General features: G+C 34.2%; 1 protein-coding gene across 2 annotated transcripts in view; it reads left to right on the forward strand.

Annotated features, from left to right (window-relative positions):
• Window positions 1-6,076, forward strand: part of LOC144977432 (coactosin-like protein) — an 82,141-nt gene extending 76,065 nt beyond the window's left edge. For both annotated transcript variants that reach the window (XM_078922644.1, XM_078922645.1), the window contains exons 3-5: window positions 552-634; window positions 1,441-1,598; window positions 3,313-6,076. In XM_078922644.1, coding sequence (XP_078778770.1) covers window positions 552-634; window positions 1,441-1,598; window positions 3,313-3,420 — 349 coding nt within the window. In that variant the 3' untranslated portion in view covers window positions 3,421-6,076. The remainder of the gene's footprint in view (window positions 1-551; window positions 635-1,440; window positions 1,599-3,312) is intronic.
• The last annotated feature ends 12,001 nt before the right edge of the window (window positions 6,077-18,077 follow it).

An 18,077-nucleotide genomic window follows, 5' to 3' on the forward strand; every position in this document is an offset into this window, starting at 1 on the left:
ATGTTGTGAACTCCTTGGCCAAGCGCATTCTATCTATCTATTGAATGAATGCATTATCTACCAAATTCACTCCCTTGATTAATGGACAAAGAATAACTATAAAGACCTTCCCACACTGGACTGGTATAATATCAGTGTTGCTTTAATGAATTAGTTGATTTTGTGAGTTTTGTTCACATGTAGAATCAATAAAGCCCCCTCCCCCAAAAAAACAAAACAAAAAAAAAAAAAACAAAACAAAAAAAAAAAACCCAAAAAAAAAACAAAAAAAAAAAAAAAAAAAAAAAAAAAACAAACAAACCCAAAACAAACAAAAACAAAATAAAACAAACAAACAAAACAAACAAGCAAACAAATAAAAAAACAAAAACAAAAACAAAGAAGAAACAAAACAGTTTTTACATGTAAGTGTGCTGTTCTCTTAATAGTTTTAACTGTGTTGGACATAATATCTAAGAGTCATAATCTGTGAATCTGTGAGAAACGCATTCACCTAAGAACATCCATTAATTTCCTTCTTTTCTCCCCATTTCTTCTATTATTTTTTTTAGGATGGTGATGACCTACGAGGGAAATAACATTGTTATCGCATCCAAAGGAACAGACTATGACGAATTCTTGTCACATTTCACAGGTAACATTGGAAATCAATTTTTTTTAAATACTTACACAAGTTTAAATCATATGGATTGTAAGGGACATAACCATTAAATATTTGGTTTGATAAATGTCAACTGAAGAGTTATCTTTCTTAATGTTCGTTTGAGCTTGAAGTTCTCAGTTTTCGATAGAACTTAAGACTGTCACAGAAAAAACAAACAAACCCGAAATAAAGCCCCAAAACTACAACGAAAAAAGGCAAAAAAAAAAAGGCAATATATATATATATATATATATATATAATATATATATATATATATATATATATATATATATATATATAAATATATATATTATATATATATATATATATATATATATATATATATATATATATATATATATATATATATATAAAAAGACAAAACAAAACAGAATAAAAATAACGATAATGTAATTTGTATGTAATGGACTGGGACGTATTTAGTACTTTTATTTTAAAATAAATCCACAATGCTGTAATCCAAGATGCAATCTTTGACAAGTATGTTAACTCTTTTTAGCCCAAAACATTTACTTTTTTAAAAGGTTTAAATAACAATGATAAAATGGAATAAAAACTTTAAATATATTTACACTAGACAGATACTGTGGACGTTTCGGGGCCCCCCCTTTGTCAACAAAACATGATGACATCTGACCATAACTTCATAAAATATCACCCGATTTACTTCAAATAAAGAATAAAATTAAATTAAATATTCTTTCAGAAAATGCAAATCCAAAATTTTCACCTTCCGACTGATTATGTCATGCACTGACACAAATATTTTTTCACAGATGACCAGAGAGCGTACGGATACGTGCGAATCACCAGCGGTGACGAATTGAGCAAGAGAGCAAAGTTTGTGTTCGTGTCCTGGTGTGGCACAGGGGTTGGCGCTCTCAAGAGGGCAAAGGTCGGAGTTGACAAGTCCATCGTCAAGACCACAGTCAAAGTAAGACTGATTTCGTTTTGAGGACATAATGCCCTTACGGAGAGAACGTCAACTTAGCATTGCGCATGCGTCTCTCTTATCAACTGAGGAAGTCTATCGTTTGGTTAATGAGATATCACTTTATTTGAGAAATCACTTTTCTAAATATTCATCTTCTCAAAACGGTTTTATGTCGGAACGAACCAGATGCTTAAAAGCCGAAGTAAATGTTAGGCTGGTGAAAAATATAAATTGTTGGCATTATCACCCTAAAATATGGTACCCATTCTCCTAAATAAAACATACAAACTCAACACAAGTCTGATATTTCTGGCTATAAATTCAATTTTCAACATCTTGACCAACCCGACTTAATACCGTTTTGAGGCGAAGGGTCACATATACATAATTTTATAAAATAAAAGTATAACGAATAAACTTATTTTGATGAAAAGTTCACAATGATGTGTTGCAAAGAATGAAAAATAGTAAGGAATGTACCCATGATTAAGATGACCCACCGAGAAATCACTGACTTTACGGTTTGGTAACTCAGACTAAAACATGGCTGAGAAACGATTTAACTGGTGCATCACTGTGACCTTTTCATCAAAATAAGTTTATTGGTTATATTTTTATTTTATAAAAGTATGTATTTTATAACATTTTAAAATTTATTTCTCAAATATAATTAGTGACATCTCATTAACCAAACGATAGGTTTCCTCAGTTGATAAGAGAGAGGCATGCGCAATGCTATGTTGACGTTCTCTCTGTAAGGGCATGTGTTTTGGGGTCCTGATTCTGAATTTTCCTTTAATGTCCACCTTCACTCATGAAGATTTTAAGATGAACAATATAACATTAACCCTCTCCTTACCACCTACAACAAAATCGTCACATTTGTTACGACTTAATATACATTTTTTCTTATTCAGATTTATTTTGTACATCACATACTTTGAAGAATGATCTGTGTTAAATCAATAAGATTATAAAGTTGTTTAATATTATTGTTATTATTATTATTATTATTATTATTATTATTATTATTTATTATTATTATTATTATTATTATTATTATTATTATTATTATTTCATTATTATTATTATAATTATAATTCTTCTTCTTCTTCTTCTTCTTCTTCTTCTTCTTCTTCTTCTTCTTCTTCTTCTTCTTCTTCTTCTTCTTCTTCTTATTATTATTATTATTTATTGTTATTATTACTATTATTATTATTATTATTATTATTATTATTATATATTATTATTATTATTATTATTATTATTATTATTATTATTATTATTATTATTATTATTATTATTATCATCATCATCATCATTATTATTATTATTATTATTATTATTATTATTATTATTATTATTATTATTATTATTATTGTTACTATTATTATTATTACTATTATTATTATTTTTATTATTATTATTATTATTATTATTATTATTATTATTATTATTATTATTATTATTATTATTATTATTATTATTATTATTGTTACTATTATTATTATTATTATATTATTATTATTATTATTATTATTATTATTATTATTATTATTATTATTATTATTATTATATATTATCATTATTTTTATTATTATTATTATTATTATTATTATTATTATTATTATTTTATTATTATTATTATTATTATTATTATTATTATTATTATTATTATTATTATTATTATTATTATTATATTATATCTCTCCAGAGCTTTGCCATCGAGGTTGCCGCTGATGAGATCGGTGACCTGAATTACGAGAATGTGGTGGACAAAGCACGCAAGGCAGGTGGAGCCAATTACGGAACAGGCGTCTGATGATGACCTAGGGGTTAGCTTACTAGAATTAACGATATATGATAATGTCACCGATATCATTATCATTCATCAATGCTTTTTGTCATCATTTCTATTATTATCGTCATTATTATCATCAGTCTTCAATCTACGTAATATTTGAATTTTTAGGGTTTGTAAAGATTGTTGGGATCTGTGAGAAGAAGCTAGCCCAGTTTTGAATGACTTTTTAAAACTTTTGATTGTTTAAAAATTATAAAATTTGAATAATTGATTAAACTGTCATTACTCTGGGTGTTTTTTTTGTGTGTGGTAAAACTGGAAAGGGGATTTGAAACCATCAACAAATGTGATGATGACTTCCGAACCTGGATTGATATCTTGAACATAGAATTTTAGCCGAACGATACTACTACTACTACTACTACTACTACTACTACTACTACTACTACTACTACTACTACTACTACTACTACTACTACTACTACTACTACTATTACTACTACTCTGGGTGTATCAATATTTATCATTGCCATTTGAAGCCAGTATTGGAATGCAAAATTTTAGAAACTTTTTATGAGATTAAAATGTTACCTCAGATAATTTGTTTTCTTCTTAAAATAGAAAAAAAAATGAGCAGTTTTCATGTTGAAACGAGAATGTTCCTAAAAATAGAATGTAGGTCAAATATGTATCAAATTATATAAATTATTCATCGCAACAATCAATTTATCTAAATTGTACTTTATTTCTTGTGTGTGTGTGTGTGTTTGTGTATATGTGTGTTTGTAGTGTTGAAAGAATAATAGATCAGTTGATTGGTTGAATTAGTCGATGGTTGAATGAATGAATAAATGAATGAATGAATGATTTTGTTGAAGATTGATTGATTGTTGCCATGCCTTTGTCTGTTTTATATTGAATAATTGGTTGGATGATTGTTTTCAAGATTGATTGATTGATTGATTGATTGATCGATGGGCAAGTGTTTCATTATTGGTAAAGCGTTCAGATCAGATGAATCGTTATATCGCAGTCATCAATTACAAAAGATGCCTTACTTAGTGAGAATGTCATGTGTAGGTAATGTTCACCAATTACAACAGATGCCTTACTTAGTGAGAATGTCATGTGTCGGTAATGTTCATCAATTACAAAAGATGCCTTACTTAGTGAGAATGTCATGTATAGGTAATGTTCACCAATTACAACAGATGCCTTACTTAGTGAGAATGTCATGTATAGGTAATGTTCACCAATTACAACAGATGCCTTACATAGTGAGAATGTCATGTATAGGTAATGTTCATCAATGACAACCGATGCCTTACTTAGTGAGAATGTCATGTGTAGGTAATGTTCACCAATTACAACAGACGTCTTACTTAGTGAGAATGTCATGTGTAGGTAATGTTCACCAATTACAACATATGCCTTACATAGTGAGAATGTCATGTGTAGGTAATGTTCATCAATGACAACCGATGCCTTACTTAGTGAGAATGTCACGTGTATGTAATATTCACCAATTACAACAGATGCCTTACTTAGTGAGAATGTCATGTGTAGGTTATCTTCATCATTTACATCAGATGCCTTACGAAGTAAGAATGTCTTGTGTAGGTAATGTTCACTAATCTGCCGTTTCTTGTCAAAGTATTACCAATATCTTTCACCGCTTGAGAATAATTTTGCTCATCTTGTTATGTGTTCTCTACTCTGTCATTTCATATCTAAATGTTTTAGTTTGTATTGCATTTTATCGTGGACTGATACTGTATCGGAATAATTTTGTAGTGTGTTCGACTGTTTTCCCTCTATGACCCTGGCCGGAGTCTTTGGCTGGGAGGGAAGCAGACAAAAGTATAGTCATATTTTTTGGAGATAACATATGATTTGTAAACATTTGAGTGTATTCCTCTTAGTGGGGACATGTGCTGGTGTCTGGTTGAGACTTTTTGGGTGATCTCAATCTAAGTACACTGATAGCGTGCTCCTGGAATCTAAATCTATTTCCTATTTGAACCGATTCCCCTTGTCTTACTTTTTCTTCCAGCCCTTTTAAATGTACACCAAGGATGTCTTTACTGTCCAATTTTCTTCCTTTTTACTGGCGCTGATATGACCTAAATGTGTTGCAAGCGCCGTAGAACCCTTAAAAACAAAATAACAAAACAAACAAAAAACAAAACAAAACGACAACAAACAAAGCATGTGAATCAGGGCTCACGACCGCCCAGGCCTCAGTGCAATGTCTCAACCACTCGACCACTACACTCTCCCACCCAATGAATTGAACTAAATGTGTCTATTGATAATACGCAGCAATGAAAAATAATGATAATGATAATAAAGAATACCAAAGCCTGCAGGAAAGATAAAATTTTTATTATTTTTTTCGTTATTTAATCTAACGAAGCAAGGGAGATAACCAATGAAAAATACTCTACTCCGTTTAATATCCAGGGTTGCTTCCCTTATGTTGGTTGATCGATGACAATTTTTCTATTTATTTTCACATAGTTTTCCCCCCTAATAATTTTATTCTGTAGTTTCTTCTTTTTGTGTATTTGAATGAGACTGGCGTGCTATGATATAAAATGTCTAATGTGTTTTGTTTTTTTTATACACCAATATATGTTTACACAATTGAAATAAAAGTTTTATTAGAAATAAATGAAATGAATTTTTAAAAAAACTTTTTTAAAAATCTGTTTGTTTTGTTTTAACTCTTCCTCTTTACCAGCCATTTTCAGGATTTTCCCCAAAACTTCATACCCAACTAAAACCAAAAATATATTTTTTATCACTCAAACACAATAGCGGTAAAGTTCTTGCCATACATAGATCTAATTTCTTTATCAAAACATGCTCTACAACACACTGTTCATTTTCTTTAAACTTTATGATGTAGCTACAAAATAAATTTGAAAAAGGAAAATGTTGGTTGTATCGTATCGAATGTGACGATTTTCCTATAGTTGGTATGGAGAGGGTTAAAGCACGTGAGCTTTGATGCTAAGTTATATCCACAATGTTTGTAGAGCGCTCGCTTTAAATGCATAGGAATTGAGGTAAATCCCGGGTGCAGTCAAGATTTTGTCTGAACCCCCCCCCCCCCTAACCCCTGCCCTGCCAGTAGTGATTTGGTAGCTGTGTCTGGTAGATTTGACTAAAGTTCTTTGCTATAGACTGGCGTCGTATCCAAAGGGTAGCAAGTAAGTGCTATGGTCTGTTAGATCCGGCGACTGTACTTAGCTATAGACTAGCGTCTTATCCAAAGGGTAGCATGTAATTGCTATGGATGGTCTGTTAGATCTGGCGAACGTACTTTGCTATAGACTAGCGTCTTATCCAAAGGGTAGCAAGTAATCGCTGTAGAGACCGGGATTAACTCGGGTTCCATGGGTTTATGAAAGACTACTATTCATATCCACCATGTGCTAAACACGCTTTGCAGGGGGTCATAAGACAGTTGGACGATTCAAGACACCTATAAGGTTTATTGCAATATTTCGGCAATATACTCCGTTCACACCTAGGTGAGGAAAGAACGTTGTCCAAGGAATCTAATTTGCGCTGCCCCAAAGTGGGACTCGAACCTCGGACCTACAAATCAAAAGCCAAAGTGTTATTAAGCTGCTAGAATAATAGTAATAATAATGATAATGATAATAGTAATAATAATAATAATAATAATAATAATAATAATAATAATAATAATAATAATAATAATAATAATAATAATAATAATAATAATAACGAAGTGGTTATTTGTACTACCACTACAAATAGCGAAAACTACCGCTTTTCACTATTTGTACTCCCAGAACTCTTATGTGTTTAAAGTTGCTCCTTTACCTATTTGTAGCTACTCCCAGCACACTTGTAATAATAGTACTAATGTGATGAGATGAAGTGTTCACTTTTTGACTTCCAGATAATTCATATTTATAGTCAGGATGTCGATGTTGCCAGATTGAAAAAGAGAAATAGCTAAGCTTTACATCGATATTCGTCATGATAGGAATAGCTGTTGTCAAGACCCAAACATTTGACAATATAGACCTTTAGAAAATAAAACGTGGATACTTCCTTTATAAAACTGCATCAAAAACACGTTTTCATTGAAAACTTGCAATATTCATATTTTTGGATTCTAGAATAATGAAACAACCTAAAAAGTGGACTAGTCCAATTTGGCCGAAACATTTAAAAAAAAAAAAGACTATGTGGTCTTGTGGTATGACACTCGCTTTCGAATCGTAAGGTCCTGGGTTTGAGCCTCACTCGGCGCATAGTTGAGTCCTTTGAAAAGGCTCTTTACTCGCATTCTCTCATCGTACTCAGGTGTAAAATGAGCGTTGTCTGTGTCCAAAAAAAAAAAAGAAAAAAAAGAAAGATAATACCGCCTTACAGGCTTGTCCTAAATGTTAATGTTGCTGTTGGACAGGGACCCGTTGTAAAGCGCTTTGAGCACGTATAGTGGATATTAAGCTGTATAAAAGCTCAATTTTTTTACCGAACCATTTTTTATGACTACAGATCACCCCCCCCCCCCCCTACTTAATTTTTTTTTTTTTTTTGTTTACTATAATAATTGGTCAAACTAAACAAAAAACAAAAATTGAGTGATATTCAATAAAATGTCAAATCCAATTTTTAGGTCCAATGAACTTAAAATGGATTAGAAACGCCAAGCTGGTAACTGTAATACATCTCCCCCCCCCCAAACTATTTTCTGTATATTGCAGTTCTATCCGTATAAAATGTTATATTTTTAGTAATTAGGCAAATTCTATTTTTAGTAAGAGTACAAATAAGCTCTGGCGTTATTTGCAGTGGTAGTACAAATAAGCGTAGCCTAATAATAATAATAATAATAATAATAATAATAATAATAATAATAATAATAATAATAATAATAATAATAATAATAATAAAAATAATAATAATGATAATAATAATAATAATGATAATAAAAATAATAATAATAATAATAATAATAATAATAATAATAATAATAATAATAATAATGATAATAATAATAATAATAATAATAATAATAATAATAATAATAATAATAATAATAATAATAATAATAATAATAATAATAATAATAATAATAATAATAATAATAATAATAATAATAATAATAATAATAATAATAATAATTATTATTATTATTATTATTATTATTATTATTATTATTATTATTATTATTATTATTATTATTATTGCTCTCACACCCACCGAAAAATATTGCCCATTACAACATAACAATGTTAAATCAATCCCCACAAAAATTGGTTTCGGTTATCAGACCTTCATATATATAAACGTCGATTAAAACTCACTGCTTTTGTTTAACTCACTCAATCCTAGACATTTTTGCTACTTTTCAAAATTTGAAAAAATGTATTATAATGAGCATGTAAATAGATAATATATATATTTTTTCAACTACCATTGACATGAAAAAAAAAACAACTATAAAACATTAGCGTTGATACTAGACGTCTATGCATATAGGGAATGAGATTAGCGGAAGAGTAGCGTCCCTTGATTGGACGTCACCTTACAGAGAGAACGTCAATTTGGTTTTGCGCATGCGACTCTCTCGTCCTCGCTTTCGGTGAAGTGTCTCATGCCGCTTTCACCGAAAGCGCATGCGCACAACCAACATGACGTTCCCTCTCTATCTTTTCCGCCGGTGACGTCCAATCAAGGGACGCTACTCCTCCGCTAATCTCATTCCCTATAATTTGTCTCATAAAAATGTAACAAATAGGCATGGGGTAAAAGCAACCCCGGTAAACTACGGATATAGTCGGTGTTAGGGTTGAGTGAGTTAAGATAACATCAGTCCAAAAATTATATATTATTATATCAACCCACTCTCTTCTCTTTGTTTCTGTTAAAATACGCGTCAAATGAGTAACGATACTTGACCAAATGACGGTGTATGTAGTACGGTAAGCAAGAATATAGACCCAGCTACCCGATAACTATCAGTTTGACGTGCGGCTATGTGGTCTTGTGGTATGGCACTCGCTTTTGGATCGGAAGGTCCCGGGTTCGAGCCTCGCGCTCGGCGCATACTAGTTGAGTCCTTGGAAAAGGCTCTGTACTCACATTCTCCACCGTGTAAAATGAGTACCTGGCCGTTAACTGCGTTGTCTTAGTCCAGAAAATTGTAATATCGCCTAACAGGCGGCATGTCCCGTTCTACATGTTAAATGTTGCAGTTGACCAGGGACCCCTTGTAAGGCGCTTTGAGCACATTTAGTGGATTTTGCGCTATATAAATCTCTTTTTTTTTCAACTAGCTAAATAGATAAATAAATAAATAAATAAATAAATAAATAAATAAAAAAGTAAATTTTAAAAAATCTTGATTTAATATGACTTAATAACCCTGGTACAGTCATAGATTTATTTATTTAATTAGTTATTTTGTTCTGTATTTTTTTAAAGGTCAATATCCCTATGCCTCTATGTTTATTGCCGTATATATAGGATGAAGATTGACCTATACTGGCAAAGTGACGACAAACATTAGATGGCTCTCATTCCTGAGGTTAAAAAAAAGGGAGCCAGCTACCCAATCATTGGCCTAGTTCTGAGATCTTTGACAATTTGCCCACCAGATTTTGTTAAAAAATTGTTTTTTTTTTTACACCAAAGATTGAAATTTCAAGAGAGGGAGAGAAAGAAAGAAGAAAAAAAAAAAAAAAAAAGAGAGAGAGAGAGAGAGAGAGAGAGAGAGAGAGAGAGGGAGAGAGAGAGAGAGCGGGAGAGAGATAGAATTAGAGAGAGAGAAATAAAGAAAGGAGAGAGAGAGAAAGAGAGAGAGAGAGAGAGAGAGAGAGAGAGAGAGCGGGGGAGAGAGATAGAATTAGAGAGAGAGAAATAAAGAAGAGGGAGAGAGAGAGAGAGAGAGAGAGAGAGAGAGAGAGAGAGAGAAAGAAGGGGGGGGGGGGTTAATTGACGCTGAAATTAATTTACATTAATTCAGTGGCTGAGGGGTCGACTATTAATAGAATTACCAGAAATCACTTATTTTCTTCTTTTCACTCCCCATCATACCGACCATTCTCATTCTTCTATCCGTCTCCTCGTGCCAGCACTTGCCTTGCCTTATCTCCTTTATTTATGCTCTGAACACGAACTCCTCGGGTTCATTGATTATGCAAATGAGTATGCAAATGACCATGTAAATGGCCATGTAAATGAGGCGTAAAAACCGAGGTATCAAATTAATGGCCGACACCGGCCGCTACCACTGGAGGGCAACAACGCTTTCTCATGCCGTCTGCTCGATTCGTGGTTTAGGGCCACGGGGAGGTAATAGGGATTAATTTTCATGGCCAATGGGTTATGTGCCCTTGGAATTTTGGCGCGTGGAGAGCGGGTGTATTTAATTAAAGAGTTGTAAAAGTGATTTGGTTTGGCGGATTTTAAGGTTGTTGTGAAGAAATGTTGATATTCGTGTATGTACTGCCAGTCGCAAGCATTCACATTCACACAAAACATACATACGCACAGACACACACACACATACACACAAACACAGTCTTAGACACTTATAATATTGTACAGAGTGGGAGGAAGAAATAAAAAGAGAAAGTGAGTGAGAGAGAGAGAGAGAAAGAGAGAGAGAGAGAGAGAGAGAGAGAGTCACACAAACACACACACACTGAGATAGATAAATAGATAGATAGATAGACAGAGAGAGATAGAGATACACATACTAAGAGATAGATAGATAGATAGAGACAGACACAAACTGATAGAGAGAGAAAGAAAGAAAGAGAGAGAGAGAGAGAGAGAGAGAGAGAGAGAGGGAGAGAGAGAGAGAGAGCAAGGGAGATAGAATGAGAAGGATGGATTGTGCTAACCAGAAAAGACCCCTCCCGACACACACACACACACACACACACACACACACACATGTTTGAATATTAGCAAAAATCGTGTGTTATTTTAAAGCGATTAATTAACGATTTATACACAATTCTTATACGACTTTAGATCGATAAGGAAAATTAATGATTTCAGAGTGAACTATGGAGTTTACAAGGTCATTGTGCGGCTATGTGGTCTTATGGTGTCACTCGCCTTCAGACCGAAAGGCCCAGGGTTCGAGTCGCGATGGCTTTGGAAACGTTTTTCTTTACTCTCACATTCTCTCACCATACTCAAGTGTAAAAAGAGTATCTGCTCGTTAACAGCGATGTCTCTGTCGGAGATATTTGTAACAACTCCATACAGTCGTCAGGTTTTGTCCTACATGTTAAGTGTTACTGTTGACTAAGGACCCCTTGTAAAGCGCTTTGGGCATATTTGGTAGATATAGCCCTACATAAATGCCCAACTTTTTGCTCAATAATATCCCAATTTCGGTCATAAATTGTTTTAATGATAACATCAAATCTTCGTAAAAAAGATTTCATAACTTCAAGAAATAGGGTTCAACAGTCGTGGCGTCACTTCCCTCGTTATGACGTATAGAAACTTGTTCTAAACTATCGGAACAATGGCGGACGCCATTATCTCCATCATACCGACCTTATGAAATATTTCCCCGACGAGCATAAACGTGTATCCATCCAGAGGAGAAAATCATTATAAATCTGATCAAGTTTTGACTTGTATACATTCTGATCACATGACACGGTGAAAAAGTTGTGTAAACCAGCCAGCATCAAGAATAAACAGTCCCGATTTTCTTGGTTTAGAACCCGGCTGCTGGTTGTTGGGCGGACGTGACATCAGACTATTGAATACTATTCTACCTATGAAATACTCGATTTCAACATATATACTAAATACATACCTTGTTTATAAAAAACAAACAAATCCACTCCGTTATTTACGCACGTCCACAGATTTTATCACTGGGCTCGATCGTAGCCATCGTTAAATTTTAGCTTGACATTGACCAAAAAAATGACGTCAAAAGACAAGTCTTTGGCCACAAAAGAAAACAAATCATTAGTTGTATTCAAAACTTCAAACAATGAAATAGCTTGTTTCCTTGAGCTCTACTAACGACAACCTACCAGAAGCTGCACAGACCTAAAAATGACGTCAAACTATCAGTCTTTGAGGGTTCTAGTGTCAGGCTATATTATGTTAACGATGGCTACAGTTCTAGTGTCAGGCTATATTATGTTAACGATGGCTACGACTCGATTTTGAACGTGATGACGTCGTTTTTCAGACTAAACGTACGTACCTAATATTTTTCTGCTATCTGTCCACATTAATATTTACATTTTCTCACTGCATTTTTTTTTGTTATTGGATGAAGATGGGGTTTGAGTCCGAAACGTTCCTTGTTTTGGTATTTTGTTCTTTTATATATAAAGCTGTTATATCATGCATTTCTGTTCAGTACTTTCTTTATCCCGCAGCTTCTTGGAGTTTAGTAGTATTCACACGCATAATACCAGTTCGTAGTTCAAGATTCTCAGATTATCGAGATAAAGCTTTCTCTCAGACAAAGTATTACAGCTACATAGAGTGCACTGTCTTTGTGTGGAAAAACACGATTTTAACTCTCTCCTTACCAATTATAGGAAAATCGTCACATTCGTTACGATACAACCAACATTTTTCTTATTCAGATTTCTTTTGTACATCATTAAAATTTCAAGAAAATGAACAGCGTGTTGAAGAGCATGTTATGCTAAAGAAATGATGTATCGCAAGAACGTTTCACTGCTATTATTGTGTTTCAGTGATAAAAAACTATATTTTTGTGTTAGTTGGGTGTGAAGTTTTGGGGAAAATCCTGGAAATGGTTGGTAAGGAGAGGGTTAAACATGTTGTCCAGAAAACTGGTCCTTTAGTTATTGATTGATATTAGAATTTCCCTCCTCTTTCCAAATGAAGGCTGGTTTTCCAAAACTGATTAAGTCGTTTTTTTTCTACTTTTTGATATTTTCCATCCATGAGATCAATTGAACTGTAAATTTTATTTTGTTCGCATTAATTAACACAAGGAATTCCCCTAGATTTGTGTGAATTTGAAGTTTGGTTAAATGTGAAAAAATGAAAAAACCGAATGAGAAATTGTAGGAATAATCCTCAATATCTCAAAATGGGAAAAACGGAGTTTTGGGAAACCACTCTTCAATTACAAATACTGATCTCTATTAAAAATACAGGGTCCAACGCCTAAGTACAATAATAAAAGAACAGCGATGGAGGCTATTTTGTCACATCTTACGTCGAGAAGATAACATTTCAGCCCAAACTGCAATGACAGAACATTTCCTTCATGGCAACAAATATGTAGGGAGACCACCAACATCAATAGTAACTATCCTGAACCAGGACCTCTCTACATGTCATAAATACCTGGATTCAAATGAGGCCAAATTGATCCCTGAAGAACTAAGAAATACTGCAGTGCCCTCCTTACTAAAGTCAAACCAAGATCCTGACAACCTCACAACACACTCTAGCGCAGGACCGTGACCAATGGAAACAATTAACAACATGGATGGAGAGAGCAGCTATATTCACCCATTATGACAGAATCACCCAATTCTCAGCAAGCGTCATTCGACTGCGAGGCTTACTACTTTCTTACTTACTTACTTACTTACTTACTTACTAACTTACTTACTTACTTACTAACTTACTTACTTACTTACTTACTTACTTACTAACTTACTTACTTACTTACTTACTTACTTACTTACACTTCATATACTTTCAATCTTGACACTCCATTGAAATAGTTCTTGAAGTCCGAGGTTTTGTGAGTTTTTGACCAGATTGGGGTAATTTCAATCGATCGATATTTAGGTTGAAGGACGAGTTTAATTGAGCTTTTATATAGATCAATACCCACTAAACGTGCTCAAAGCGCTTTACAAGCGGTCTCTGACCCATAGCAACACGTAAAATATAGAACGAAACGTGAATGACGTCTGTAAGGCGATATTACAATTTTTCTCCGACAGAGGGACAACTGTCAACGGCCAAGTACTCATTTTACACCTGATTACGGTGAAAGAACTGGAGTAAAGAGCCTTTCCAAAGGACTTAACTACTATGCGTCGAGCGAGGCTCGAACCCAGGACCTTCCGGTCCGAAAGCGAGGGTCATACTACAAGACCAGATTATAGCCACAAGCACGAAGGACTAGTTTTCTGGTCAAAATTTTAAATACGTGTTTTATTCAGAGTTGGGCAGTGCAAAGATTGAGTCTATTTAGATTAGCGTAGGCTTACTCGTGTTACAATCCTCTAATCAGTGTTTGAACCCAGGCTGGGCGGATTAGGCAGATTGGAATTGAAAGGAGTCACGCGATATTACGATTACCGCCCGTCCGTTTTCAACTGCTGTGACTGTCAGAGTTTTACTACTCGTTAGCACGAATGTGTATTGTATTCGAGAAGGTGGTGAGGTGGTGTGTAAACAGGGGTGCCCTACTCAGGAAAAAACCATATTTGAAATATTGGCCAGAAATCTCGTCCTTCAAATATCGATCGATTTAAATGACCCTCATCTTGGCAAAAAACTCTCAATCCTGGGACTTCGCGAAGTCCCAGGTTTGAGAGTTTTTGTTTTTGTTGCCAGGATGAGGGTCATTTAAATCGATCGATATTTGAAGGACGAGTTTTCTGGCCAAATTTTCAAATATGGTTTTTTTTCCAGAGAACGACAGAGGGGTGATTGTCGCAATGAAATGAAATGTCACTGAGGTACCGATTATGGATCAAACAGTGGGTTTTATGATGATGTTCTCGTAAAATTGTTGGTATCGATAATATTATTGGCTTGATGAACGTCTGAACTTGACGTATGTTAAACCCCTTGGGACAAAATATAGCAATATCATTCTATTATTGCTGACTCTTTTCTATTTCTTTTGAATGCATGATTTGAACCGAGTATATTTTTAAAAATTCGAATTCAATTAAGATTTATTGTGACTCGTGATTAACAATTGTTTTGTTTTAAAATTCTTTTACCCTATGGATTCAGGATTCAAGGACGAATATTATATCCCCACGTTCATGTACTAGGTGCAGGAAATTAAAGTAATGGATGGTTCCTCTTGTGGCTATGCCTGTCAAGCTATTGACATGAATGCCTTTCTTACTATTATCTTATAGATAGAATGCGCTTGCCAAAGAAGCTCATAACATTGCCATCCTGAAGTATAATGGACCAACACACAAAACTGTGTGTATCCATGAACTTTTATAGTCTGGTTAATACAATTCAGTGAGCATTACTCATAAACGCGGATGGCAAAAAACAATAACAAAGACGTGAGTGACGTCATCTTCGAACTATCTATAGTATGAGCCTTCAGATTTTCAATCAACATACAGTTCAGACACTTTTGAAAATTACGTCGGCTATCGTATATTTTATTAAAACTAGTCCAATAAACATTGAAGTTGTTTTAGTTTTGACTCGGAAATTTAAAATAAAGTATATTTCGGCCCTGAAATCAATCTCTGACCTTGAACCGAAGACCCATAGGCACCTTAAGTGAATGCATATCACCCGGAGGAAACCGCCCACAGATTCTGAGCATCACTCACAATTTAAACATAGATGATTAGAAAAAAAATGCATCGTGTCATTAGGTTTTGCGATGCAATTCTTTTATCATTGTGTTAAATATTGTGAGAAATACACACTAGCTGGGCCTGATCTAAATATTTGTATCTTAGGCCTTTTCATACAGGAAATAAATAGTCAAGGGGAATAAAACGGGGTAAATGGGAGGAAATATTCTGATTGGTTAATGCTTAGTAACGGACGAACCATCAATTGGATTCAATAGTCTGATGTCACGTCGCCCAGCAACGGCGGCCATCGTCGTTCTAAATAAAGAAAATTGGTACTTCTTATTCTTTATGCTGGCTAGAACTTTTCATATGTCTTATGACCAGAATGTGTAAAATTCAAAACATAATCAGATTTACAATGTTTTATTTTTTAACCTCTGGATACGTTTTTGTGCTCGTCGGAGAAATATTTCCATTGTTCCGATAGTTTAGAGCCAGTTGCTCAGTTACTATGCGTCATTACGGGTGAAGTGACGTCACGACTGTTGAAGGCTATTGCCGTCACAAATGAAAAAAAAAACAAAAACTTGAGGTTAATTTATATTCGTTACAACGGAAATTAAAAACAATTTCTTACATTGCAAAATACTGAACATTATCTCATTAGTCTGTAGTGTTTCATTCATCTTGTTTTGTTGATAAAGGGAAAAACCCGAAACGTCGACGTTATCTGTTTTCGTTTATTAAATTGAAGCTTTCATTCAATTTCACATTGCTATTCAACCCGAAATGATGACAGCGTACGAACCCAAAAATCCCATAATCTCTAACATTCAAAATTCGTCTTCGAATAAAATAAAATTCCCCTTATTCATCCTATAGAGGAAATTTGTCTCTAGGGTCTATTCCAAGGGAAGACTGGAATAACCCAGGCTCAGCCGCTGTGCAGCGCCGCAAATTGAGCTAGGGCTAGGTGACTTGCTCAAGACCACACAAAGCGCAGTGGCGGGTGATCGAACTCGGTACCTTTCGGGTACGAAGCACAGACCGTGCCGCTGAGCCACGCTGCCCCCCCCCCCCCCCCCCCATTAAACTCCCATTCGTTCCAAATAGGGGATGAGATTAGGGGAAGAGTAGCGTCCCTTGATTGGAAGTCGCCGGTGGAGAAGTTATTTGTAAACAAACCAACTACAAGCCAAGCGCTCAAATACAAAATTTATTATTCATATATCTGTACAAAAGTGCAGAACGTTGATTATGATATGCATTTTTGTACAGAAATATGAATAATGAGTTTTGTATTTGGAGCGCTTGGCTTATAGTTGGTTTGTTTACAGATAACTTCTCCCCCTGTGACGTCCAATCAAGGCACGCTACTCTTCCGCTAATCTCATTCCCTATATGTTTTTGATTCTCTGTTGTCTTCTGTAGTCATTTCTCCATTTACTTTATGTCATCTCTTGTTATTATCCACATATACAGTAACTGCCTTCTACTTCACAGCGTCCAATTCTCTCCCCCCCCCCTCCCTCGCCCTCTTTTCCACCCCCACCACTTCGTTCTCAAATAACATTTTAAAAAAAAGCAACAAAAATGTCTTTATCTATTGCCATCGTATGCCTTTAAATTCTAAATTTAAATTAAACTTCTAAGACAACCTGTCCTTTGTGTCATTTTGCTGTTATCAATTTTACATCTCATCCTTATTGATTCCCCCCCCCCCCCCCCCCCCGCTTCACCCCCCCCCCCTCTTCCCTTAAACAGCCCAGCACATAAATTCTAGAATCTTCTGCCTGTTCAACACGACCACTTCTTCAATGCAACCTAACTCCGCAGCAGTCATAACATTGCCTTACTTTAGAAAATCTCGTATTTAATATTTTGGGCAGAAAATTCGTCCTTCAAATATATCAATTAAAATGACACTCATATTGGCAAAAACTCCCAAACCTGGGATTTCGAAAATCTTCAAGGAAGTGTCAGGTTTGAGTTTTGTTTTTTTTTTGGACAAAATGAGTGTATGTTATTCTAATCGATCGATATTTGAAGGACGAATATTCTGGCCAAAATTTAAGATAAGCGTTATTTTTTTTTCCAAGAGTGCGCCAAAACCGGAAGAGACTTAAAAGGATT

Source organism: Berghia stephanieae, chromosome 7, assembly GCF_034508935.2.
Source record: "Berghia stephanieae isolate SIO BIC M18660-M18661 chromosome 7, UCSD_Bste_1.3, whole genome shotgun sequence".
Classification (NCBI taxonomy): Eukaryota; Metazoa; Mollusca; class Gastropoda; order Nudibranchia; family Aeolidiidae; genus Berghia; species Berghia stephanieae.